Below are 26,597 nucleotides of genomic sequence, written 5' to 3'. Positions count from 1 at the left end.
CACACGTGACATTCATGTTCCACTGGTGTGGACTCTAAAAACCTTGTTTTTTACATCTTTCCAGTAATGGTTAAAATTGATCAGAAGAATTCTGAGATCGAGAGTCTGAAACTGGAGATCAACAGTCTGAGGATGCAGCTGGCCCAAGCAGCAAAGGTAGAAGAACCACACTGCTGTTGGGTTTGTGATGTGACTGAAATGTTTGGGCAGATGTCCAGACAAAACCATTTCTGTAAATCCATGTGGTGAAAAACAGAATGTCATTGTCTCCTTTGACAACCAGGAGCAGCAGGAAAAGCTGGAGCTGCACTACGAGAAGGAAAAACTGAAGCTGGAGAAGTCAGCGATGCAGGTGGAGGCCGAGAACCTGAGGCTGAAGGCGGAGAACCTCCGTCTGCAGCACGAGAAGCTTGAAGAGCAGACAAAGAGCGGGAGGCTGCAGCAGGAGTTGCAAAATGAAAAGGAGGAACGCCAGCAGCAAGTCATGATGTTCCAGGCAGTGATCCTGAATCTGGAGGAGGAGAAAGTGGAGTTCCAAAATGGAAAGGAGGAACTCCAAGAGGAAACCACGATTCTCCGGGCAATGGTCCTGAGGCTGCAGGAGGAGAAAGTGGAATTGCAAAATGGAAAGGAGGAACTCCAGCAGCAAACCACGATGCTCCAGGAAGAGATCCTGAGGCTGCAGCAGGAAAAAGTGGAATTTCAAAATGGAAAGGAGGAACTCCAGCAGCAAACCACGATGCTCCAGGCAGAGATCCTAAAGCTGCAGCACGAGAAAGTGGAGTTCCAAAATGGAAAGGACGAACTCCAGCAGCAAAACACGATGCTCCAGGCAGAGATCCTAAAGCTGCAGCACGAGAAAGTGGAGTTCCAAAATGGAAAAGACGAAATCCAGCAGCAAAACACGATGCTCCAGGCACAGATCCTGAGGCTGCAGGAGGAAAAAGTGGAATTTCAAAACATAAAGGAAGAACTCTGGCAGGAAACTACGATGTTCCAGGCAGAGATCCTAAAACAGCAGCAGGAAAAAGTGGAATCTCAAAATGTAAAGGAAGAATTCCGGCAGGAAACTACAATGCTCCAGGCACAGATCCTGAAGCTGCAACAGGAGAACCTCACGCTGGAGTCAGAGAACAGCACCCTGAAGGATGTGAATGAGGTGAACAGTGACACTCAATCGGTCCCTACAGATGTTCTAATAATGGTCCAGATGTTCACCTGGTCTTTATAGAGATATTCTTAAACCTTCTGCTCAAAATGAGCCTGATTGAAACAGATCCTAGTTTGTGATCTCTTAAGCAGACTCCGTTCCAATGTCTCTGTGTGTGTGTGCATGTATGTGTGTGTGTGTGCAGAAACAGGACCACGGGGTGCAGAAGAAAAACAGGAGGGAGCAGAACAAAAGCCGGAAGCAGACGGTAAGGACGTCAGATTCACACCGGCTGCCACTCTGACACAGGCTGCATAATTAGGTTGAGAGAGGAAGTGAAATAACACATGATCCCCCAGAATGTGCAGCGCACGTTAATGAGCATTTTCACCATGGATGTATGGTGAAAAACACAAATGGGGAAATTCTAGACTTAAATTCGTTCGAGCTCGGCAAGTTTTTAAAAAAAAATAATGAATGTCTCAGCCTCAGAGTGACGGTTCCCTGACTCTCTGGCCTTAACGCTTTGGATTGAGGTACAACTTCATGCAAACATTAAAATGATCTGTCATTTCACAGGGGAAGGTCTCCATGCCCACTCCAACCCAGAGCTCCACGATGTAAGGAAAATTTGATAGTGTGATGAATGTGATTAAGGAGATCAAAATATACTTCTCCTCTCTTTAAATAGTCACACCTTCATGAGCAGCTTTGCATGGCTTTGAATTTAACTGATTTAATCTGGCAACTCCTCAGATTTGTTGATGACTCCTCAAGTGACGAAACGTCCAGTGAACAGGAGGAGACTAAAATACAAAAATGGCAGTTACAAAAGCAGGAGTGTGACACATTCCAGAGACCCAGTGAGGACATGCGGAAATTGTCCCACCGTCCTCAGCTACCCAGTCAGTCTGTGAGAAATGAACTGCAGACTGACAAGAAGCTGACTGGAAATAAGAAGGAGAAACCTGGTAAAGGTCACTCACTGTCCACCTCCCACCCTAATTTAAACATGCAAATCATTGTGATGAACTATTGGTGATTGTGTTAAAATGGTCACTTTATGTGTTCAGAGATGCCAGCGAGATCTCAGTTCAGGCTGCCCTCTAAAGTCATCCAGGTAAAGCCTGCAGCACCAGTCAGCAAACTCCTGGAGCAGCCGGCAGAACTGGACAAGATGTCCACAGCCAAACCAAAGTAAGTCAATGCCATGGAACAAAATTTAATTTAGAACTAGACTCTTTCTTGTCGTCCTCCATCAATGTGAGACTATTGATCGTCTCTAAATGTTTTTGCTGAAGCTCTTCAGTGTGACTGATCTTAAAAACTGTTTCTCCAACACCTCAGATACCCTTCTGTCTCAACATCCAGTTCAGGAGAAGAATCTGAAACTGGAGGAGACACCAGTGAGCAGGAGGAGGACAAGCGGAAATTGTCCCGCCGTCCTCAGCTACCCAGGCAGTCTGAGAGAAATGAACTGCAGACTGACAAGAAGCTGACTGGAAATAAGAAGGAGAAACCTGGTAAAGGTCACTCACTGTCCACCTCCCAATCTAATTTAAACATGCAAATCATTGTGATGAACTATTGGTGATGGTGTTAAAATGGTCACTTTATGTGTTCAGAGATGCCAGGGAGATCTCAGCTTAGGCTGCCCTCTAAAGACATCCAGGTAAAGCCTGTAGCACCAGTCAGTGAACTCCTGGACCAGCCGGCAGAACCGGACAAGACGCCCAGAGCCAAACCAAAGTAAGTCAATTCCATGGAAGAAAATTCAGTTTTGAACTCGACTCTTTCTTGTCGTCCCCCATCAATGTTAGACTATTGATCGTCTCTCTTTAAATATTTTTGCTGAAACTCTTCAGTGTAACTGATCTTAAAAACTGTCTCTCCAACACCACAGATACCCTTCTTACTCAATAATCAGTTCAGATGAAGAATCTGAAACTGGAGGAGACACCAGTCAGCAGCAGGAGGTCATGCGGATATGGTCCATCCGTCCTTGGCTACCCAGTGACTCAGGGGGAAGTGAACAGGAGACTCACAACAAGCTGGATGTTAATAAGAAGGGGGAACCTGGTAAAGGTTCGTTGTGTGTTCCATATAAAGCTATACAGTTTATTAGAATATTGTACTGTATTACATGTCATTGCAGTGAAGCATATTTGATTTGTGTAGACGTTATTATCAGGATATTAAATTGTAAAATACTGCACAGTATAAGAAAACCCAACACAATCGTTTCTAGTTTCGTCTGCTGGACGTTCTGCTAAAGCACAACCAGAGGCGACGACATCTACAGAAGCTCCAAAGAAATTTTCTTTCCTGTAAGAAATGTCAGATTTCTGGAAAAACAAATGATTTTCTATTTATTATTTCCACCTAAATGATAAGTTTTAAATGGTTTTAAATTCCTGCTTATTTCCCTCCAGGAACATATTCAAAAATTTAAAAAAGAAATTGAAGGGAAAAACGGAAAAAAAAGAACAGAATGAAGTAAAATCGGAGAAACCGGTTGAGGGCAGACAGAGTCAACAGCAGACCAACAAGGTGAGTTTGGGGGACAAAAGGTAAGGCCTTTGTTGGTGTCACCGGAAACTCAACAGATGACCGACTTTAAATCTTAGATTTTCGAATTTTAAGTTTTTGAAAAATTGGTCCCCTAAAACTCACAATAGCTCAAAAAATGGCCACAAGCTCATGTAACTCAAGGCCTCCTTTATCTTTTTAATTTTGAAGAAAAAAACTCAAAGCTGTTTCAATAATAATTAATAAACTAATAATAAGAAACAAATAAGAAAATCCAGGCCCACCTTTCACAGCTCTGTCCATCTTTTCTAGACCCAGCAAAAGCAGCAGAAGAGCAAGAATATATGTATTAAAAGATCAGCAGCCAGCAGCCAGCCAGCAGCCAGCCAGCTAGAGCAGAAGACTACTGTGAACAAGTATCCGTGGTTCCGCCCTAAAAAGTAAAATAACAATGAAGACATAAAGAAAGAGCCATGCAGGAAAAGCTGCCAGCAGTCATGTTGATGGAAATGTATAGTGAGCAATATTTATGTGATGTTTGATCAAATAAATGTAATTGAATGTTGACGCAATTTTAGCAACTGAAACATGCGCGATCTCATAGATTCACTTTGTATGGATGAACTTTGAAGGTTGACTGTGTTGATTAGGATGTGCAAGTGGATGGGAATAAATCCTGGACAATCCCTCCCACCCGCTCCATAACACAGTGGACAAACTGAGAAGCAGCTTCTAAGAACGGTGGAGGAAGTCATTCCTGCCATTACACTGTATAATTCCTCCTTCTCTGTCAGAGCTGTACTCTCTTGACTGGATTTATGCATCAGCTCGGGTGCCCTCCAAACCCATTCAATTACATTAATTGTTTAATGCTTATGTTTTAATCTTATTTCTATATTATTCTATATGTATGTAAATATGCTTATAATTTATTATTGTTTTTATCTCTATGCCTACATTCTAACCTTATTTGTATTTTATTTTATTTCTATACTTTGTAAATACACCTGCTGCTATTTGTGTCTATACACTATAGTTACATTCCTTCATGTCTATGCTGCTATTACAATTCAATTTCCCTATGGGGGTTTATAAAGTATATCTTGAATCTTGAAAACAAGCACAACCCTCTGTGTGTGTGTGTGTGTCCAAATATTTGTATTAATGAGGACCCCATGTTTCACTGTGGCTTAAGTGTTGTGGAAGAGTAACTACCGTTTTTTTACGACCATAAGGCGCACCTAAAACACTGAGATTTTCTCAAAAATCGACGGTGCGCCTTCTAATATGGAGCGCCTTGTGTCTGCTGTGTGCCTTTGGTAGGTGCACTACGGTAAACGCTCCGCCAATCGATTAGCGACACCTACGCGTAAGGATCCCTTAAAATGGCGCCGGTCAAGCGAGACCTATATGAATGAGGCTTACTTTAAACTGCAGGCCATCGAATATGTGGCTGAAAATGGCAATCGAGCAATCTTAGTGTTTTCGCTTTATGAGGCGGCGGCATCTCTCCCTACGCGCGAGGAAAACTGTTGCGCAGCGGCTGCCCGCGGATTACCAGGAGAGGGCGGCCATCTTCCGCACCTACTGCCGCGACAAGATAACGGCGCCCAGCCACATCTATGAGGCAGCGGCGGGCAAGTTATGCCACCATATGCGGGTGGATTGTAGACGCATGGGCTATAATACCGTCTTCATGTACTGTAAGAGCTTTCACAAAATCAACGCTGAAGCGGAACCGGTCGGTGAGTCTGATTCAGATGATTAAGAAGAGGAATTCGGGATGTTGGACAATGAATAGGAACGGGCGAGAGGGAGAATAAAGCTGAGATCAAGGCTGCTCCTCCCACAAGCGCCCTTCTGCTGACTGTTTTTACGTGAGGATGAGCAGACAAAAAAAACAGCTAGAGACTGAATCAAGTAGGTTTGAAGGAACGCATGATGTGTCAGAGCTGCTGGGTTCATACTGGTTTGTTTTTGAGTACACACATCACCCTCGTGTCCCCCAAATAAATGCAACTACTCTACTTATAAGCACGGTCAAAAAACAAGCTAGTTTCCAAGTTTAAGTTTAGGAGCCATTTCCCAGCTCTGCCCTATATGGGCATGTTTTTCCATGGCACTGTTGCTTGTTGAGGGTCAGGCCCTGGGATTCTGTAAAGCACCTAGAGACGATTTAGATTGGAACAGATGCTATATAAAGACTGATTGATTGATTGATTGATTTGCTCCATTTGAGTTTGTGGGTTCCTGAACATGAACTAGCAACAGGCAGACGAATGCCAACTCCTTGGCGCACAAGTGGCAAAGGCCCAAGTCTGGAACTTCTTGAGTATGAAATGCATGCCTAAGTTGACTATTTGGCTATTCTTCATAAAAGAATACCCACATATGTTTGTGAAAGGCAGCAGCAGGAAGAGGCGCAACAGAGGCTCGACGAGCACCACAGTGAAACCACAAGATAAGGTATTTGTAAAGGTGTTCCGGAGGAAGTGGTTTGACGAGTGTCGTCAAGGTCCATTTGAAGTTGTGCGTTGTTCCGGAACTGCTGTCCAGGTCAAAGGTTCGCCAACATAGTATCACTTGTCGCATTGTGTCTAGGCTCAGAACAAAGTGGCACAACCCCGCCTTCAGATGACACCAATTCTACCAGCAATTTTACTGCTGCCTCGGGTGCTAGGAGAATGAGAGAACTTGCACAATTTCACAATCTTGAATCTATCCATTGGAGAAAAATCTAGGAGAAAAATGGGGTATCGGTTGGTTTCCGTGGTATGTTGTTGTATTTCTTGCCGAAAATATTGACAATATCACTAATGAAACCATAAGAGGCTTTGAACATCTTTCCAATGCTCAGAGGAGTCACAGACTTACGTTGTTGAAAGATGACATGGCTTTAGATTACATCTAGGTTACATCCAATGGGAGATGTATTGTTTCAGGTTCTCGGTGCAGTCGTAGTGTGATAGTTTGTTTTTGCACTTTGTCATTGACCTGTGCCAAGGTGTTGATATTGCATTGGATTGGTGTGGTGATGCCTGGCAATCAGACCCAGATGCCGCGCTTAAGTGATAAAGCTTTGGTTGATTCAGATGAGGACATTCGTTACGACTTGGCTCAAAGTTGTAACAAATAGAGGGAATCAGCACACAGAACGATCAAATCATCTAAATATTTTATTGAGAAACCCAAACCAAAATGATGAGACGGCCATGAGGTGTGGTGGCAGCAGCCCAGCCAGAGACTGAGACACAGGAGAACCGCCCCTTTTATGTCCTCTGGCTCCTCCCAGCTCGCAGGTGAAACCAGTCTCACTGACGACCCACCCAGTCTCTGGGTAAACAAAACAAAACACATGGGCGGGCCGTCACACATTTCTGACAAGATGGTTGATAAATATGCAGTATATTCGATTGAGATATGATACTCATGCTCTGATATGTTTGTACTGTATTCCTCTTAATGAAACCAATATTTTGTTTGCAAGGATACTGCCAGATCTGTTTCCAGGACAGTAGTTGGGGATCTACGTTGGGGTGACAACTATGTTTGAATGGACTCACTCAAAATGAACATTGAAAGATGCTGGAGGACACTGAATGAAGATGTGGAACAACTGAAGATGTGAATCACCTGAAGATCCTTCATCAGGGGACTACGAAGTACAAGTTCAAAAAACTGCAGTTTGATGTGTTTAACACACACAGACACACGTTTTTTGTCAATAAAGTTATTTGGGTGATTTCATCAGTAGGCAGATGTTATGAAAACTCAGGTTTTTGGTGAATAGGGAGATGAGTACTTAGGCAGGGAAAGTTCCGAGGTAAGGTCCAATGGGTCGACCAGCTTGACCATGGACAGTTTTTTTATTTTGTTTCTGAGTGTCTCATTTGTGTTTGCCAAACTCTCCCTGAATATAACCTTTTTGCAAAATTTGCTTGGAGTACCATAGGTGGTCACCATAGACAGAGGGACCATCAGAGACTTGCTCTCACAGTCCACTGAATTTTCATATATGAATTACTCCTACCCAATCAATCTTTTGCTCATGTGCATCAAATTATCCTACTTTATTGGTCACCATCAACTTCAATAAAACTTGATTATCTTTTTTACTTTGCGCAATTTCGGGGGGGTGGTTATGTAGTATCTGAAGTCTATGCCTCTATTCTCTGCAGGCCTTGACCTTTGTAAAGCCACAACTTGTTTTTCAGCCAGCTTGACGCCATCTCAAGATATGTTTTACAGGTGTCCTGCGACCCTTGTTCTTTTCATGTTTGTGATGGATATCTTGTTTCTTTCCCGTAAGAGAAGCTGATAAGAGGTGATACTGGGGTCCATAGGCTCCTCATTGTTCTTCACATGAGGATGTGTACCATGATGCCTTGCTTCCATTTTTGATAATAACTGGACTCTATTCCATTTGGTTGGCTATACTGTGTTATGAGGTCATCGGAGAAGAATGTGTTTACCTGACTATATAAGAAGGGGTTATCGAAGTAAGCACTTTGGAGATCTTCACCATTTCACCTGCAAAAACTCCCTCGGGCAAGCTGCGGTGTCTGATTGATACCTGACTGTTCTCTCCAATAAACATCTCTTATAACCAAGTATGTGTCTGCGAAGATTCCTTCCTCATCAACACCTCTCGATTACCACCAGAAGAAAATATACCACAGGACAAACTCCCATAAACCCTCAAGCACCCTGCAGGGGATATAGAGTTGGCCCAGTGTTCCACAGAAAGGACCAAAACCACATCATTTCTATGAAATCCAGTGTTCAACTATCGGTCGAATTCTCAACTCCGGTGCTCTGGCGTAGACCTTGCCAGGCACGCTGAAGAGTGTGATCCTGCTATAGTTGGAACACACCCTCCGGTTGCCCTTTTTAAAAGGAGGTACCACCACCCAAGTGGCACTGTCCCCAAATGCCATGCGATGTTGTAGAGGTGTGCCAGCCAGGACAGTGAGGAGCTCCTCGAAATATTCCTTCCACCGTCCGGCAATATCCCCAGTTGAGGTCAGAAGGTCCCCGTCTGCACTATCAAAAATTAGCAGAGCACTGCTTCCCCCTCCTAAGGCGCCGAATGGTTTGCCAGAATCTTTTCTCGCCTGACCCATAGTCTTTCTCCATGGCTTCCCTGAACTCCTCCCAGACACAAGTGTTTGCCTCCTGGACAGCCCGAGCTGCAACCTGCTTGGCCTGCTGTTTGGGGAGGTGTATGGGGCAAGATGGCCAGATAGAACTCCTTCTTAAGGTTGACAGAGTCCCTTACTTCCAATGTCCACCACCATGTTTGTGGCCCGCCGCGACAACTGGCACCAGAGACCTTGCTTCAACAGCTTGATGCTGCTGCATCAGCAATGGAGGGAGGGAACATGGTCCACTCCGACTCGATGTCCCCAGCCTCCCTTGGGATATGCGTGAAGCTCTTCTGAATGTGGGAGTTGAAGATCTCCCTGGTAGAGGGCTCAGCCAGATGTTCTCAACAACTCCTCACATTACATTTGGGTCTACCGGGCCTGTTTAGTCTTCTCCCTTGCCAGTGAATCCAACTCACCACTAGTTTGTGAGTGGTTGACAGTGCAGCCCCTCTCCTCAGCCAAGTGTCCAAATGTGCACGAATGGACACCGTTTTGCATGAACACGGTGTTTGTTATGGACAAACTGTGATGAACACAGAAGTCCAATAACAAAACACTACTCGGTTTCAGGTCGGAGAGGCCGTTCCTCCCAATTACGCCACTTCAAGTGTCACTGTCTTTGCCCACATGGGTGTTGAAGTCCCCCAGTAGAAGGATGGGATCCCCAGTCAGAGCACTTTTAACCACCCCCCCTCCTAGGGACTCCAACAAGGCTGGATGTCTGTGCTTCTGTTTGGCCCATAGACACAAACAACAGCATGAGACCTTCCCCTCATGGATCTTCCTGTGGGTGGGGAGCCTACAGGAAGTTGGGCATATGTCGCCATTTCGGGCTGCACCCCGGTCCGGTCCCTTGGGAATAGCTCCGGCCACCAGGCCTTTGCCTGTAAGCCCCAACAAGATGTCCACAGCCCAACCAAGGTGAGTCAATGCCATGAAAGAGGATTCAGTTTTGAACTAGACTCTTTCTCGTCGTCCTCCATCAGTTATACTATTGATTGTCTCAAAATATTTTTGCTGAAACTCTTCAGTGTGACTGATCTTAAAAACTTTCTCCAACACCTCAGATACCCTTTTGTCTCAACATCCAGTTCAAGTGAGGAGTCTGAAACTGGAGGAGACGCCAGTGAGCAGGAGGAGGACATATGGATATTGTCCTGCTGTCCTCAATTGACCAGTGAGTCAGAGGGAAGTGAACTGGAGACTGACAACAAGCTGACTGTAAATAAGCAGGGGAACCCTTGTAAAGTTTTGTTGTGTGTTCCATATAAAGCTATACAGTTTATTAGAATATTGTACTGCATTACATGTCAGGAGGAGTGGAAAACAAGACAAACTCAAGAGGAACGCACGAGAGGGAGAATAAAGCTGAGATGAAGGATGAAGGCTGCTTCTCCCACAATCGCCCTTCTGCTGACTGTTTTTACGTGAGGATGAGCAGACCAAAAAAAACAGCTAGAGACTGAATCAAATAGGTTGGAAGGAACGCTTGACGTCCCAGAGCTGCTGGGTTCATACTGGTTTGTTTGTTTTTGAGGACACACGTCACCCTCGTGTCCCCCAAATAAACGCAACTGCTCTACTTATAAGCACGGTCATAAAACAAAATAGTTTTAAAGTTTACGTTTAGGAGCCATTTCCCAGCTCTGCCATTTATGGGCATGTTTTTCCATGCCACTGTTGCTTGTTGAGGGTCAGGCCCTGGGATTCTTCTGTAAAGCACCTAGAGAAGATTTAGATTGTAGCAGATGCTTGGTTGATTGATTTGCTCCTTCTAGGTTTGTGGGTTTCTGAAAATAGAATGGAATAGATTGTTTCATTCATGATTGGTTACCATGTTCAGATTGTCTTTAATTTCTTTAATATCTTTATGTTTAATCTCTTTAATGATAAAAGCCCATTATCATCTTTTATGATTGTTTACCGTGTTCAGATCTTTAATCTGAAGAGAACTTCTAAAACTTGTGGCTTTTACCACAACTTGGCCCAAAATTGATTAAAATTGCGAAATGAAATACAGACAGACAGACAGACAGACAATTTCTTTAATATCCTTTATGTTTAATCTCTTTGATATGAAAGCCCATTATCCTCTTTTATCAACCATATATGTAATATAAATATGTTTAGTTTACAACCAACAACAATCAGCTTTATTGCATCAGCAGATTGACTACATTTGTTCTGCGGTAGGCATTTTGAAATGTGTAAAGAAATTATATTTATGGATAGTTTGTAACGAAATAGTTTCCAACTGTACGTTTAGGAGCCATTTTCCAGCTCCGCCCTATACGAGCATGTTTAATAGCAGGCTAAGTATCCGACAGAAGGTTTTGTAGGATGTGTGGTGTTATCAGGGTTATCGCAAAGCTTTGGGACTGGTTATGGTGGGAGAATGTGGAGAACAGGGAAATTTCACAGATACATGATTATAATTAGTTTTTGGGAATGATGCTCAGCCTTTACAAGTGCACACTTTTGTGTTTCTTATTTCCTTCTCCAACACACAAATGTAAAAATGAGTTTTCAGCTACGACTACAATTCATTTTTCTTCTCTTCATGTGTCTATGTGTAAAAAAAACTCCACTGTTTTCCAAATGACTTTTAATAATTGGTCACATCTATGTTTGTTAATCTGAAGAGAACTTCTAAAACCTGTGGCTTTTACCACAACTTGGCCCAAAATTGATTAAAATTGCAAAATGACAGACAGACAGACAGACAATTTCTTTAATATCCTTTATGTTTAATCTCTTTGATATGAAAGCCCATTATCCTCTTTTATCAACCATATATGTAATATAAATATGTTTAGTTTACAACCAACAACAATCAGCTTTATTGCATCAGCAGATTGACTACATTTGTTCTGCGGTAGGCCTTTTGAAATGTATAAAGAAATTTTATTTATGGATAGTTTGTAACGAAATAGTTTCCAACTGTATGTTTAGGAGCCATTTCCCAGTTTTGCCCTCTACGAGCATGTTTAATAGCAGGCTAATTATCCCACAGACGGTTTTGCAGGATGTGTGGTGTTATCAGGGTTATCGCAAAGCTTTGGGACTGGTTATGGTGGGAGAATGTGGAGAACAGGGAAATTTCACAGATACATGATTATAATTAGTTTTTGGGAATGATGCTCAGCCTTTACAAGTGCACACTTTTGTGTTTCTCATTTCTTTCTCCAACACACAAATGTAAAAATGAGTTTTCAGCTACGACTACAATTCATTTTTCTTCTCTTCATGTGTCTATGTGTAAAAAAAACTCCACTGTTTTCCAAATGACTTTTAATAATTGGTCACATCTACGTTTGTTAATCTGAAGAGAACTTCTAAAACTTGTGGCTTTTACCACAACTTGGCCCAAAATTGATTAAAATTGCGAAATGAAATACAGACAGACAGACAGACAGACAATTTCTTTAATATCCTTTATGTTTAATCTCTTTGATATGAAAGCACATTATCCTCTTTTATCAACCATATATGTAATATAAATATGTTTAGTTTACAACCAACAACAATCAGCTTTATTGCATCAGCAGATTGACTACATTTGTTCTGCGGTAGGCCTTTTGAAATGTATAAAGAAATTATATTTATGGATAGTTTGTAATGAAATAGTTTCCAACTGTACGTTTAGGAGCCATTTCCCAGCTCCGCCCTATACGAGCATGTTTAATAGCAGGCTAAGTATCCGACAGAAGGTTGATTGGCCAACATTTCTGCTGCAGCATCACTTCCAGGGTTTTCTCTTGTCTCTTATTTTGTGGGAGTTTAAGGTCTTTTGAATTGGGAAGTCACTTTTTATCATTCAGTCGCTTCACTTTATTCATGTGTCCTATCCACAGAAGATACACTCCATGACAATGGCATTCCAAAAAGGAGACCATCACAATCTTGGCTTCAACTTTAGCTCACACAAGAGAAATGTGGACTGGCGACGGATCAATGTTCTGAACATTGATCTACTGGTGAGGACGGTAGATATCGATGCCCTTCAGGAATACATCAGTGATGTCACCTACTGCAGCTTGGAGACTGTGCGGTGTCCGCAGTGCATGTCCCCCGCAGACCCGACATTAGTCAAACTCTTTCGGCTGGCTCAGTTGTCACTGGAGTGGCTGCATCATTGCCAGGAAAAACTCATTTCTGGCTTGCAAAACACAGAGGATAAGCTGAAATCCAGTGAGGAAGAGTGCCAAAAGCTTAAGGACAAGAATAAGGAACAGGAGGAGAAGATGAAGGGGATGGTCTCTGAGCTGAAGTCCAGGAGAACTATTATTAAAAAGCAACAATCTCTGTTTGCAACAAACATCAACAACGGCATCCAGGTAGCGTTCAGATGTTAAAGCCTCGCTCCTGAGGAATATTAAAACCATTGTTTTAACAAAAGTCAGTCAAAAGGTCTGGTTTTTGAAAAAACAAAAAAAAGTTAAATATTGGCTCTGTTGTCTTTACTTTCAGTGTGGACACTGTGAGAAGAACTACCTGAATGCCTTCTTCCTTCAGAAACACATGCTGCGGCGTCACCCGGACCAGTGCCAGAACTGTAAATACTTCACACGTCACATTCATGTTCCACTGGTGTGGACTCTAAAAACCTTGGTTTTTACATCTTTCCAGTAATGGTTAAAATTGATCAGAAGAATTCTGAGATCGAGAGTCTGAAACTGGAGATCAACAGTCTGAGGATGCAGCTGGCCCAAGCAGCAAAGGTAGAAGAACCACACTGCTGTTGGGTTTGTGATGTGACTGAAATGTTTGGGCAGATGTCCAGACAAAACCATTTCTGTAAATCCATGTGGTGAAAAACAGAATGTCATTGTCTCCTTTGACAACCAGGAGCAGCAGGAAAAGCTGGAGCTGCACTACGAGAAGGAAAAACTGAAGCTGGAGAAGTCAGCGATGAAGGTGGAGGCCGAGAACCTGAGGCTGAAGGCGGAGAACCTCCGTCTGCAGCACGAGAAGCTTGAAGAGCAGACAAAGAGCGGGAGGCTGCAGCAGGAGTTGCAAAATGAAAAGGAGGAACGCCAGCAGCAAGTCATGATGTTCCAGGCAGTGATCCTGAATCTGGAGGAGGAGAAAGTGGAGTTCCAAAATGGAAAGGAGGAACTCCAAGAGGAAACCACGATTCTCCGGGCAATGGTCCTGAGGCTGCAGGAGGAGAAAGTGGAATTGCAAAATGGAAAGGAGGAACTCCAGCAGCAAACCACGATGCTCCAGGCAGAGATCCTAAAGCTGCAGCACGAGAAAGTGGAGTTCCAAAATGGAAAGGACGAACTCCAGCAGCAAAACACGATGCTCCAGGCAGAGATCCTAAAGCTGCAGCACGAGAAAGTGGAGTTCCAAAATGGAAAGGACGAACTCCAGCAGCAAAACACGATGCTCCAGGCAGAGATCCTAAAGCTGCAGCACGAGAAAGTGGAGTTCCAAAATGGAAAAGACGAAATCCAGCATCAAAACACGATGCTCCAGGCACAGATCCTGAGGCTGCAGGAGGAAAAAGTGGAATTTCAAAACATAAAGGAAGAACTCTGGCAGGAAACTACGATGTTCCAGGCAGAGATCCTAAAACAGCAGCAGGAAAAAGTGGAATCTCAAAATGTAAAGGAAGAATTCCGGCAGGAAACTACAATGCTCCAGGCACAGATCCTGAAGCTGCAACAGGAGAACCTCACGCTGGAGTCAGAGAACAGCACCCTGAAGGATGTGAATGAGGTGAACAGTGACACTCAATCGGTCCCTACAGATGTTCTAATAATGGTCCAGATGTTCACCTGGTCTTTATAGAGATATTCTTAAACCTTCTGCTCAAAATGAGCCTGATTGAAACAGATCCTAGTTTGTGATCTCTTAAGCAGACTCCGTTCCAATGTCTCTGTGTGTGTGTGCATGTATGTGTGTGTGTGTGCAGAAACAGGACCACGGGGTGCAGAAGAAAAACAGGAGGGAGCAGAACAAAAGCCGGAAGCAGACGGTAAGGACGTCAGATTCACACCGGCTGCCACTCTGACACAGGCTGCATAATTAGGTTGAGAGAGGAAGTGAAATAACACATGATCCCCCAGAATGTGCAGCGCACGTTAATGAGCATTTTCACCATGGATCTATGGTGAAAAACACAAATGGGGAAATTCTAGACTTAAATTCGTTCGAGCTCGGCAAGTTTTTAAAAAAAAATAATGAATGTCTCAGCCTCAGAGTGACGGTTCCCTGACTCTCTGGCCTTAACGCTTTGGATTGAGGTACAACTTCATGCAAACATTAAAATGATCTGTCATTTCACAGGGGAAGGTCTCCATGCCCACTCCAACCCAGAGCTCCACGATGTAAGGAAAATTTGATAGTGTGATGAATGTGATTAAGGAGATCAAAATATACTTCTCCTCTCTTTAAATAGTCACACCTTCATGAGCAGCTTTGCATGGCTTTGAATTTAACTGATTTAATCTGGCAACTCCTCAGATTTGTTGATGACTCCTCAAGTGACGAAACGTCCAGTGAACAGGAGGAGACTAAAATACAAAAATGGCAGTTACAAAAGCAGGAGTGTGACACATTCCAGAGACCCAGTGAGGACATGCGGAAATTGTCCCACCGTCCTCAGCTACCCAGTCAGTCTGAGAGAAATGAACTGCAGACTGACAAGAAGCTGACTGGAAATAAGAAGGAGAAACCTGGTAAAGGTCACTCACTGTCCACCTCCCACCCTAATTTAAACATGCAAATCATTGTGATGAACTATTGGTGATTGTGTTAAAATGGTCACTTTATGTGTTCAGAGATGCCAGCAAGATCTCAGTTCAGGCTGCCCTCTAAAGTCATCCAGGTAAAGCCTGCAGCACCGGTCAGCAAACTCCTGGAGCAGCCGGCAGAACTGGACAAGATGTCCACAGTCAAACCAAAGTAAGTCAATGCCATGGAAGAAAATTTAGTTTAGAACTAGACTCTTTCTTGTCGTCCTCCATCAATGTGAGACTATTGATCGTCTCTAAATGTTTTTGCTGAAGCTCTTCAGTGTGACTGATCTTAAAAACTGTTTCTCCAACACCTCAGATACCCTTCTGTCTCAACATCCAGTTCAGGAGAAGAATCTGAAACTGGAGGAGACACCAGTGAGCAGGAGGAGGACAAGCATAAATTGTCCCGCCGTCCTCAGCTACCCAGGCAGTCTGAGAGAAATGAACTGCAGACTGACAAGAAGCTGACTGGAAATAAGAAGGAGAAACCTGGTAAAGGTCACTCACTGTCCACCTCCCAATCTAATTTAAACATGCAAATCATTGTGACGAACTATTGGTGATGGTGTTAAAATGGTCACTTTATGTGTTCAGAGATGCCAGGGAGATCTCAGCTTAGGCTGCCCTCTAAAGACATCCAGGTAAAGCCTGTAGCACCAGTCAGTGAACTCCTGGACCAGCCGGCAGAACCGGACAAGACGCCCAGAGCCAAACCAAAGTAAGTCAATTCCATGGAAGAAAATTCAGTTTTGAACTCGACTCTTTCTTGTCGTCCCCCATCAATGTTAGACTATTGATCGTCTCTCTTTAAATGTTTTTGCTGAAACTCTTCAGTGTAACTGATCTTAAAAACTGTCTCTCCAACACCACAGATACCCTTCTTACTCAATAATCAGTTCAGATGAAGAATCTGAAACTGGAGGAGACACCAGTCAGCAGCAGGAGGTCATGCGGATATGGTCCATCCGTCCTTGGCTACCCAGTGACTCAGGGGGAAGTGAACAGGAGACTCACAACAAGCTGGATGTTAATAAGAAGGGGGAACCTGGTAAAGGTTCGTTGTGTGTTCCATATAAAGCTATACAGTTTATTAGAATATTGTACTGTATTACATGTCATTGCAGTGAAGCATATTTGATTTGTGTAGACGTTATTATCAGGATATTAAATTGTAAAATACTGCACAGTATAAGAAAACCCAACACAATCGTTTCTAGTTTCGTCTGCTGGACGTTCTGCTAAAGCACAACCAGAGGCGATGACATCTACAGAAGCTCCAAAGAAATTTTCTTTCCTGTAAGAAATGTCAGATTTCTGGAAAAACAAATGATTTTCTATTTATTATTTCCACCTAAATGATAAGTTTTAAATGGTTTTAAATTCCTGCTTATTTCCCTCCAGGAACATATTCAAAAATTTAAAAAAGAAATTCAAGGGAAAAACGGAAAAAAAAGAACAGAATGAAGTAAAATCGGAGAAACCGGTTGAGGGCAGACAGAGTCAACAGCAGACCAACAAGGTGAGTTTGGGGGACAAAAGGTAAGGCCTTTGTTGGTGTCACCGGAAACTCAACAGATGACCGTCTTTAAATCTTAGATTTTCGAATTTTAAGTTTTTGAAAAATTGGTCCCCTAAAACTCACAATAGCTCAAAAAATGGCCACAAGCTCATGTAACTCAAGGCCTCCTTTATCTTTTTAATTTTGAAGAAAAAAACTCAAAGCTGTTTCAATAATAATTAATAAACTAATAATAAGCAACAAATAAGAAAATCCAGGCCCACCTTTCACAGCTCTGTCCATCTTTTCTAGACCCAGCAAAAGCAGCAGAAGAGCAAGAATATATGTATTAAAAGATCAGCAGCCAGCAGCCAGCCAGCAGCCAGCCAGCTAGAGCAGAAGACTACTGTGAACAAGTATCCGTGGTTCCGTCCTAAAAAGTAAAATAACAATGAAGACATAAAGAAAGAGCCATGCAGGAAAAGCTGCCAGCAGTCATGTTGATGGAAATGTATAGTGAGCAATATTTATGTGATGTTTGATCAAATAAATGTAATTGAATGTTGACATGCGCGATTTTAGCAACTGAAACATGCGCGATCTCATGGATTCACTTTGTATGGATGAACTTTGAAGGTTGACTGTGTTGATTAGGATGTGCAAGTGGATGGGAATAAATCCTGGACAATCCCTCCCACCCGCTCCATAACACAGTGGACAAACTGAGAAGCAGCTTCTAAGAACGGTAGAGGAAGTCATTCCTGCCATTACTCTGTATAATTCCTCCTTCTCTGTCAGAGCTGTACTCTCTTGACTGGATTTATGCATCAGCTCGGGTGCCCTCCAAACCCATTCAATTACATTAATTGTTTAATGCTTATGTTTTAATCTTATTTCTATATTATTCTATATGTATGTAAATATGCTTATAATTTATTATTGTTTTTATCTCTATGCCTACATTCTAACCTTATTTGTATTTTATTTTATTTCTATACTTTGTAAATACACCTGCTGCTATTTGTGTCTATACACTATAGTTACATTCCTTCATGTCTATGCTGCTATTACAATTCAATTTCCCTATGGGGGTTTATAAAGTATATCTTGAATCTTGAAAACAAGCACAACCCTCTGTGTGTGTGTGTGTGTGTGTGTGTCCAAATATTTGTATTAATGAGGACCCCATGTTTCACTGTGGCTTAAGTGTTGTGGAAGAGTAACTACCGTTTTTTTACGACCATAAGGCGCACCTAAAACACTGAGATTTTCTCAAAAATTGACGGTGCGCCTTCTAATATGGAGCGCCTTGTGTCTGCTGTGTGCCTTTGGTAGGTGCACTACGGTAAACGCTCCGCCAATCGATTAGCGACACCTACGCGTAAGGATCCCTTAAAATGGCGCCGGTCAAGCGAGACCTATATGAATGAGGCTTACTTTAAACTGCAGGCCATCGAATATGCGGCTGAAAATGGCAATCGAGCAATCTTAGTGTTTTCGCTTTATGAGGCGGCGGCATCTCTCCCTACGCGCGAGGAAAACTGTTGCGCAGCGGCTGCCCGCGGATTACCAGGAGAGGGCGGCCATCTTCCGCACCTACTGCCGCGACAAGATAACGGCGCCCAGCCACATCTATGAGGCAGCGGCGGGCAAGTTATGCCACCATATGCGGGTGGATTGTAGACGCATGGGCTATAATACCGTCTTCATGTATTGTACCAGCTTTCACAAAATCAACGCTGAAGCGGAACCGGTCGGTGAGTCTGATTCAGATGATTAAGAAGAGGAATTCGGGATGTTGGACAATGAATAGGAACGGGCGAGAGGGAGAATAAAGCTGAGATGAAGGCTGCTCCTCCCACAAGCGCCCTTCTGCTGACTGTTTTTTCGTGAGGATGAGCAGACAAAAAAAACAGCTAGAGACTGAATCAAGTAGGTTTGAAGGAACGCATGATGTGTCAGAGCTGCTGGGTTCATACTGGTTTGTTTTTGAGTACACACATCACCCTCGTGTCCCCCAAATAAATGCAACTACTCTACTTATAAGCACGGTCAAAAAACAAGCTAGTTTCCAAGTTTAAGTTTAGGAGCCATTTCCCAGCTCTGCCCTATATGGGCATGTTTTTCCATGGCACTGTTGCTTGTTGAGGGTCAGGCCCTGGGATTCTGTAAAGCACCTAGAGACGATTTAGATTGGAACAGATGCTATATAAAGACTGATTGATTGATTGATTGATTTGCTCCATTTGAGTTTGTGGGTTCCTGAACATGAACTAGCAACAGGCAGACGAATGCCAACTCCTTGGCGCACAAGTGGCAAAGGCCCAAGTCTGGAACTTCTTGAGTATGAAATGCATGCCTAAGTTGACTATTTGGCTATTCTTCATAAAAGAATACCCACATATGTTTGTGAAAGGCAGCAGCAGGAAGAGGCGCAACAGAGGCTCGACGAGCACCACAGTGAAACCACAAGATAAGGTATTTGTAAAGGTGTTCCGGAGGAAGTGGTTTGACGAGTGTCGTCAAGGTCCATTTGAAGTTGTGCGTTGTTCCGGAACTGCTGTCCAGGTCAAAGGTTCGCCAACATAGTATCACTTGTCGCATTGTGTCTAGGCTCAGAACAAAGTGGCACCAGTGGTACAACCCCGCCTTCAGATGACACCAATTCTACCAGCAATTTTACTGCTGCCTCGGGTGCTAGGAGAATGAGAGAACTTGCACAATTTCACAATCTTGAATCTATCCATTGGAGAAAAATCTAGGAGAAAAATGGGGTATCGGTTGGTTTCCGTGGTATGTTGTTGTATTTCTTGCCGAAAATATTGACAATATCACTAATGAAACCATAAGAGGCTTTGAACATCTTTCCAATGCTCAGAGGAGTCACAGACTTACGTTGTTGAAAGATGACATGGCTTTAGATTGCATCTAGGTTACATCCAATGGGAGCTGTGTTGTTTCAGGTTCTCGGTGCAGTCGTAGTGTGATAGTTTGTTTTTGCACTTTGTCATTGACCTGTGCCAAGGTGTTGATATTGCATTGGATTGGTGTGGTGATGCCTGGCAATCAGACCCAGATGCCGCGCTTAAGTGATAAAGCTTTGGTTGATTCAGATGAGGACATTTCTGACAAGATGGTTGATAAATATGCAGTATATTCGATTGAGATATGATACTCATGCTCTGATATGTTTGTACTGTATTCCTCTTAATGAAACCAATATTTTGTTTGCAAGGATACTGCCAGATCTGTTTCCAGGACAGTAGTTGGGGATCTACGTTGGGGTGACAACTATGTTTGAATGGACTCACTCAAAATGAACAGTGAAAGATGCTGGAGGACACTGAATGAAGATGTGGAACAACTGAAGATGTGAATCACCTGAAGATCCTTCATCAGGGGACTACGAAGTACAAGTTCAAAAAACTGCAGTTTGATGTGTTTAACACATACACACACACACACACACGGTTTTTGTCAATAAAGTTATTTGGGTGATTTCATCAGTAGGCAGATGTTATGAAAACTCAGGTTTTTGGTGAATAGGGAGATGAGTACTTAGGCAGGGAAAGTTCCGAGGTAAGGTCCAATGGGTCGACCAGCTTGACCATGGACAGTTTTTTGATTTTGTTTCTGAGTGTCTCATTTGTGTTTGCCAAACTCTCCCTGAATATAACCTTTTTGCAAAATTTGCTTGGAGTACCATAGGTGGTCACCATAGACAGAGGGACCATCAGAGACTTGCTCTCACAGTCCACTGAATTTTCATATATGAATTACTCCTACCCAATCAATCTTTTGCTCATGTGCATCAAATTATCCTACTTTATTGGTCACCATCAACTTCAATAAAACTTTACTTTGCGCAATTTCGGGGGGGGGGGGGTGTTATGTAGTATCTGAAGTCTATGCCTCTATTCTCTGCAGGCCTTGACCTTTGTAAAGCCACAACTTGTTTTTCAGCCAGCTTGACGCCATCTCAAGATATGTTTTACAGGTGTCCTGCGACCCTTGTTCTTTTCATGTTTGTGATGGATATCTTGTTTCTTTCCCGTAAGAGAAGCTGATAAGAGGTGATACTGGGGTCCATAGGCTCCTCATTGTTCTTCACATGAGGATGTGTACCATGATGCCTTGCTTCCATTTTTGATAATAACTGGACTCTATTCCATTTGGTTGGCTATACTGTGTTATGAGGTCATCGGAGAAGAATGTGTTTACCTGACTATATAAGAAGGGGTTATCGAAGTAAGCACTTTGGAGATCTTCACCATTTCACCTGCAAAAACTCCCTCGGGCAAGCTGCGGTGTCTGATTGATACCTGACTGTTCTCTCCAATAAACATCTCTTATAACCAAGTATGTGTCTGCGAAGATTCCTTCCTCATCAACACCTCTCGATTACCACCAGAAGAAAATATACCACAGGACAAACTCCCATAAACCCTCAAGCACCCTGCAGGGGATATAGAGTTGGCCCAGTGTTCCACAGAAAGGACCAAAACCACATCATTTCTATGAAATCCAGTGTTCAACTATCGGTCGAATTCTCAACTCCGGTGCTCTGGCGTAGACCTTGCCAGGCATGCTGAAGAGTGTGATCCTGCTATAGTTGGAACACACCCTCCGGTTGCCCTTTTTAAAAGGAGGTACCACCACCCAAGTGGCACTGTCCCCAAATGCCATGCGATGTTGCAGAGGCGTGCCAGCCAGGACAGTGAGGAGCTCCTCGAAATATTCCTTCCACCGTCCGGCAATATCCCCAGTTGAGGTCAGAAGGTCCCCGTCTGCACTATCAAAAATTAGCAGAGCACTGCTTCCCCCTCCTAAGGCGCCGAATGGTTTGCCAGAATCTTTTCTCGCCTGACCCATAGTCTTTCTCCATGGCTTCCCTGAACTCCTCCCAGACACAAGTGTTTGCCTCCTGGACAGCCCGAGCTGCAACCTGCTTGGCCTGCTGTTTGGGGAGGTGTATGGGGCAAGATGGCCAGATAGAACTCCTTCTTAAGGTTGACAGAGTCCCTTACTTCCAATGTCCACCACCATGTTTGTGGCCCGCCGCGACAACTGGCACCAGAGACCTTGCGTCAACAGCTTGATGCTGCTGCATCAGCAATGGAGGGAGGGAACATGGTCCACTCCGACTCGATGTCCCCAGCCTCCCTTGGGATATGCGTGAAGCTCTTCTGAATGTGGGAGTTGAAGATCTCCCTGGTAGAGGGCTCAGCCAGATGTTCTCAACAACTCCTCACATTACATTTGGGTCTACCGGGCCTGTTTAGTCTTCTCCCTTGCCAGTGAATCCAACTCACCACTAGTTTGTGAGTGGTTGACAGTGCAGCCCCTCTCCTCAGCCAAGTGTCCAAATGTGCACGAATGGACACCGTTTTGCATGAACACGGTGTTTGTTATGGACAAACTATGATGAACACAGAAGTCCAATAACAAAACACTACTCGGTTTCAGGTCGGAGAGGCCGTTCCTCCCAATTACGCCACTTCAAGTGTCACTGTCTTTGCCCACATGGGTGTTGAAGTCCCCCAGTAGAAGGATGGGATCCCCAGTCAGAGCACTTTTAACCACCCCCCCTCCTAGGGACTCCAACAAGGCTGGATGTCTGTGCTTCTGTTTGGCCCATAGACACAAACAACAGCATGATACCTTCCCCTCATGGATCTTCCTGTGGGTGGGGAGCCTACAGGAAGTTGGGCATATGTCGCCATTTCGGGCTGCACCCCGGTCCGGTCCCTTGGGAATAGCTCCGGCCACCAGGCCTTTGCCTGTAAGCCCCAACAAGATGTCCACAGCCCAACCAAGGTGAGTCAATGCCATGAAAGAGGATTCAGTTTTGAACTAGACTCTTTCTCGTCGTCCTCCATCAGTTATACTATTGATTGTCTCAAAATATTTTTGCTGAAACTCTTCAGTGTGACTGATCTTAAAAACTTTCTCCAACACCTCAGATACCCTTTTGTCTCAACATCCAGTTCAAGTGAGGAGTCTGAAACTGGAGGAGACGCCAGTGAGCAGGAGGAGGACATATGGATATTGTCCTGCTGTCCTCAATTGACCAGTGAGTCAGAGGGAAGTGAACTGGAGACTGACAACAAGCTGACTGTAAATAAGCAGGGGAAGCCTTGTAAAGTTTTGTTGTGTGTTCCATATAAAGCTATACAGTTTATTAGAATATTGTACTGCATTACATGTCAGGAGGAGTGGAAAACAAGACAAACTCAAGAGGAACGCACGAGAGGGAGAATAAAGCTGAGATGAAGGATGAAGGCTGCTTCTCCCACAATCGCCCTTCTGCTGACTGTTTTTACGTGAGGATGAGCAGACCAAAAAAAACAGCTAGAGACTGAATCAAATAGGTTGGAAGGAACGCTTGACGTCCCAGAGCTGCTGGGTTCATACTGGTTTGTTTGTTTTTGAGGACACACGTCACCCTCGTGTCCCCCAAATAAACGCAACTGCTCTACTTATAAGCACGGTCATAAAACAAGATAGTTTCAAAGTTTACGTTTAGGAGCCATTTCCCAGCTCTGCCATTTATGGGCATGTTTTTCCATGGCACTGTTGCTTGTTGAGGGTCAGGCCCTGGGATTCTTCTGTAAAGCACCTAGAGAAGATTTAGATTGTAGCAGATGCTTGGTTGATTGATTTGCGCCTTCTAGGTTTGTGGGTTTCTGAAAATAGAATGTAATAGATTGTTTCATTCATGATTGGTTACCATGTTCAGATTGTCTTTAATTTCTTTAATATCTTTATGTTTAATCTCTTTAATGATAGAAGCCCATTATCATCTTTTATGATTGGTTACCGTGTTCAGATCTTTAATCTGAAGAGAACTTCTAAAACGTGTGGCTTTTACCACAACTTGGCCCAAAATTGATTAAAATTGCGAAATGAAATACAGACAGACAGACAGACAGACCGACAGACAGACAGACAGACAATTTCTTTAATATCCTTTATGTTTAATCTCTTTGATATGAAAGCCCATTATCCTCTTTTATCAACCATATATGTAATATAAATATGTTTAGTTTACAACCAACAACAATCAGCTTTATTGCATCAGCAGATTGACTACATTTGTTCTGCGGTAGGCCTTTTGAAATGTGTAAAGAAATTATATTTATGTATAGTTTGGAACGAAATAGTTTCCAACTGTACGTTTAGGAGCCATTTTCCAGCTCCGCCCTATACGAGCATGTTTAATAGCAGGCTAAGTATCCGACAGAAGGTTTTGTAGGATGTGTGGTGTTATCAGGGTTATCGCAAAGCTTTGGGACTGGTTATGGTGGGAGAATGTGGAGAACAGGGAAATTTCACAGATACATGATTATAATTAGTTTTTGGGAATGATGCTCAGCCTTTACAAGTGCACACTTTTGTGTTTCTCATTTCTTTCTCCAACACACAAATGTAAAAATGAGTTTTCAGCTACGACTACAATTCATTTTTCTTCTCTTCATGTGTCTATGTGTAAAAAAAACTCCACTGTTTTCCAAATGACTTTTAATAATTGGTCACATCTATGTTTGTTAATCTGAAGAGAACTTCTAAAACTTGTGGCTTTTACCACAACTTGGCCCAAAATTGATTAAAATTGCGAAATGAAATACAGACAGACAGACAAACAATTTCTTTAATATCCTTTATGTTTAATCTCTTTGATATGAAAGCCCATTATCCTCTTTTATCAACCATATATGTAATATAAATATGTTTAGTTTACAACCAACAACAATCAGCTTTATTGCATCAGCAGATTGACTACATTTGTTCTGCGGTAGGCCTTTTGAAATGTGTAAAGAAATTATATTCATGGATAGTTTGTAACGAAATAGTTTCCAACTATACGTTTAGGAGCCATTTTCCAGCTCCGCCCTATACGAGCATGTTTAATAGCAGGCTAAGTATCCGACAGAAGGTTTTGTAGGATGTGTGGTGTTATCAGGGTTATCGCAAAGCTTTGGAACTGGTTATGGTGGGAGAATGTGGAGAACAGGGAAATTTCACAGATACATGATTATAATTAGTTTTTGGGAATGATGCTCAGCCTTTACAAGTGCACACTTTTGTGTTTCTCATTTCTTTCTCCAACACACAAATGTAAAAATGAATTTTCAGCTACGACTACAATTCATTTTTCTTCTCTTCATGTGTCTATGTGTAAAAAAAACTCCACTGTTTTCCAAATGACTTTTAATAATTGGTCACATCTATGTTTGTTAATCTGAAGAGAACTTCTAAAACTTGTGGCTTTTACCACAACTTGACCCAAAACTGATTAAAATTGCTAAATGATAAATTGCTAAATGACAGACAGACAGACAGACAGACAGACAGACAGGTCCTGCTCAAGGTTTCTTCCTGTTAAAGGGGATTTTTTGCATGCCACTGTTGCTTGTTGGGGGTCAGGCCCTTGGATACTGTAAAGCACCTAGAGACAATTTAGATTGTAACAGATGCTGTATAAATATTGATTGATTGAGTGATTGATTTGCTCCATTTGGATTTGTGGGTTCCTGAAAATTGAATTCAATAGATTGTTCATTCATGATTGGTTACCGTGTTCAGATCTTTAATCTGAAGAGAACTTCAACCAAAACTGATTAAAATTGCTAAATGACAGACAGACAGACAGACAGACAATTTCTTTAATATCCTTTATGTTTAATCTCTTTGATATGAAAGCACATTATCCTCTTTTATCAACCATATATGTAATATAAATATGTTTAGTTTACAACCAACAACAATCAGCTTTATTGCATCAGCAGATTGACTACATTTGTTCTGCGGTAGGCCTTTTGAAATGTATAAAGAAATTATATTTATGGATAGTTTGTAACAAGATAGTTTCCAACTGTATGTTTAGGAGCCAATTCCCAGCTTCGCCCTCTACGAGCATGTTTAATAGCAGGCTAATTATCCCACAGACGGTTTTGCAGTATGCGTGGTGTTATCAGGGTTATCGCAAAGCTTTGGGACTGGTTATGGTGGGAGAATGTGGAGAACAGGGAAATTTCACAGATACAGGATTATAATTCGTTTTTACGAATGATGCTCAGCCTTTACAAGTGCACACTTTTGAGTTTCTCATTTCTTTCTCCAACACACAAATGTAAAAATGAATTTTCAGCTACGACTACAATTCATTTTTCTTCTCTTCATGTGTCTATGTGTAAAAAAAACTCCACTGTTTTCCAAATGACTTTTAATAATTGGTCACATCTATGTTTGTTAATCTGAAGAGAACTTCTAAAACTTGTGGCTTTTACCACAACTTGGCCCAAAATTGATTAAAATTGCGAAATGAAATACAGACAGACAGACAGACAATTTCTTTAATATCCTTTATGTTTAATCTCTTTGATATGAAAGCCCATTATCCTCTTTTATCAACCATATATGTAATATAAATATGTTTAGTTTACAACCAACAACAATCAGCTTTATTGCATCGGCAGATTGACTACATTTGTTCTGCGGTAGGCCTTTTGAAATGTATAAAGAAA

The 26,597-nt window shown here is 42.6% G+C and overlaps 2 protein-coding genes across 2 annotated transcripts; both read left to right on the top strand.

The window, feature by feature from the left end:
- Window positions 1-920: 920 nt before the first annotated feature.
- LOC115246970 (uncharacterized) lies at window positions 921-4,455 on the top strand. Its single transcript, XM_029827113.1, has 11 exons — window positions 921-1,159; window positions 1,356-1,418; window positions 1,730-1,770; window positions 1,907-2,121; window positions 2,224-2,347; window positions 2,498-2,673; window positions 2,776-2,899; window positions 3,054-3,235; window positions 3,399-3,477; window positions 3,583-3,700; window positions 3,992-4,455. Exons 1-11 carry the CDS (start codon window positions 992-994, stop codon window positions 4,121-4,123), a joined length of 1,422 nt encoding a protein of 473 aa, XP_029682973.1. The 5' UTR covers window positions 921-991; the 3' UTR covers window positions 4,124-4,455.
- Window positions 4,456-14,311: 9,856 nt separating this feature from the next.
- On the top strand, window positions 14,312-17,610 carry LOC115246971 (uncharacterized). The gene is made up of 9 exons (XM_029827114.1): window positions 14,312-14,550; window positions 14,747-14,809; window positions 15,121-15,161; window positions 15,298-15,512; window positions 16,167-16,290; window positions 16,445-16,626; window positions 16,790-16,868; window positions 16,974-17,091; window positions 17,383-17,610. Exons 1-9 carry the CDS (start codon window positions 14,383-14,385, stop codon window positions 17,512-17,514), a joined length of 1,122 nt encoding a protein of 373 aa, XP_029682974.1. The 5' UTR covers window positions 14,312-14,382; the 3' UTR covers window positions 17,515-17,610.
- The last annotated feature ends 8,987 nt before the right edge of the window (window positions 17,611-26,597 follow it).

This window comes from Takifugu rubripes, chromosome 19 (genome assembly GCF_901000725.2).
Source record: "Takifugu rubripes chromosome 19, fTakRub1.2, whole genome shotgun sequence".
NCBI lineage: Eukaryota > Metazoa > Chordata > Actinopteri > Tetraodontiformes > Tetraodontidae > Takifugu > Takifugu rubripes.
Note: the sequence above shows the minus strand (reverse complement) of the source record. Positions and strands in the feature narration are given on the sequence as shown.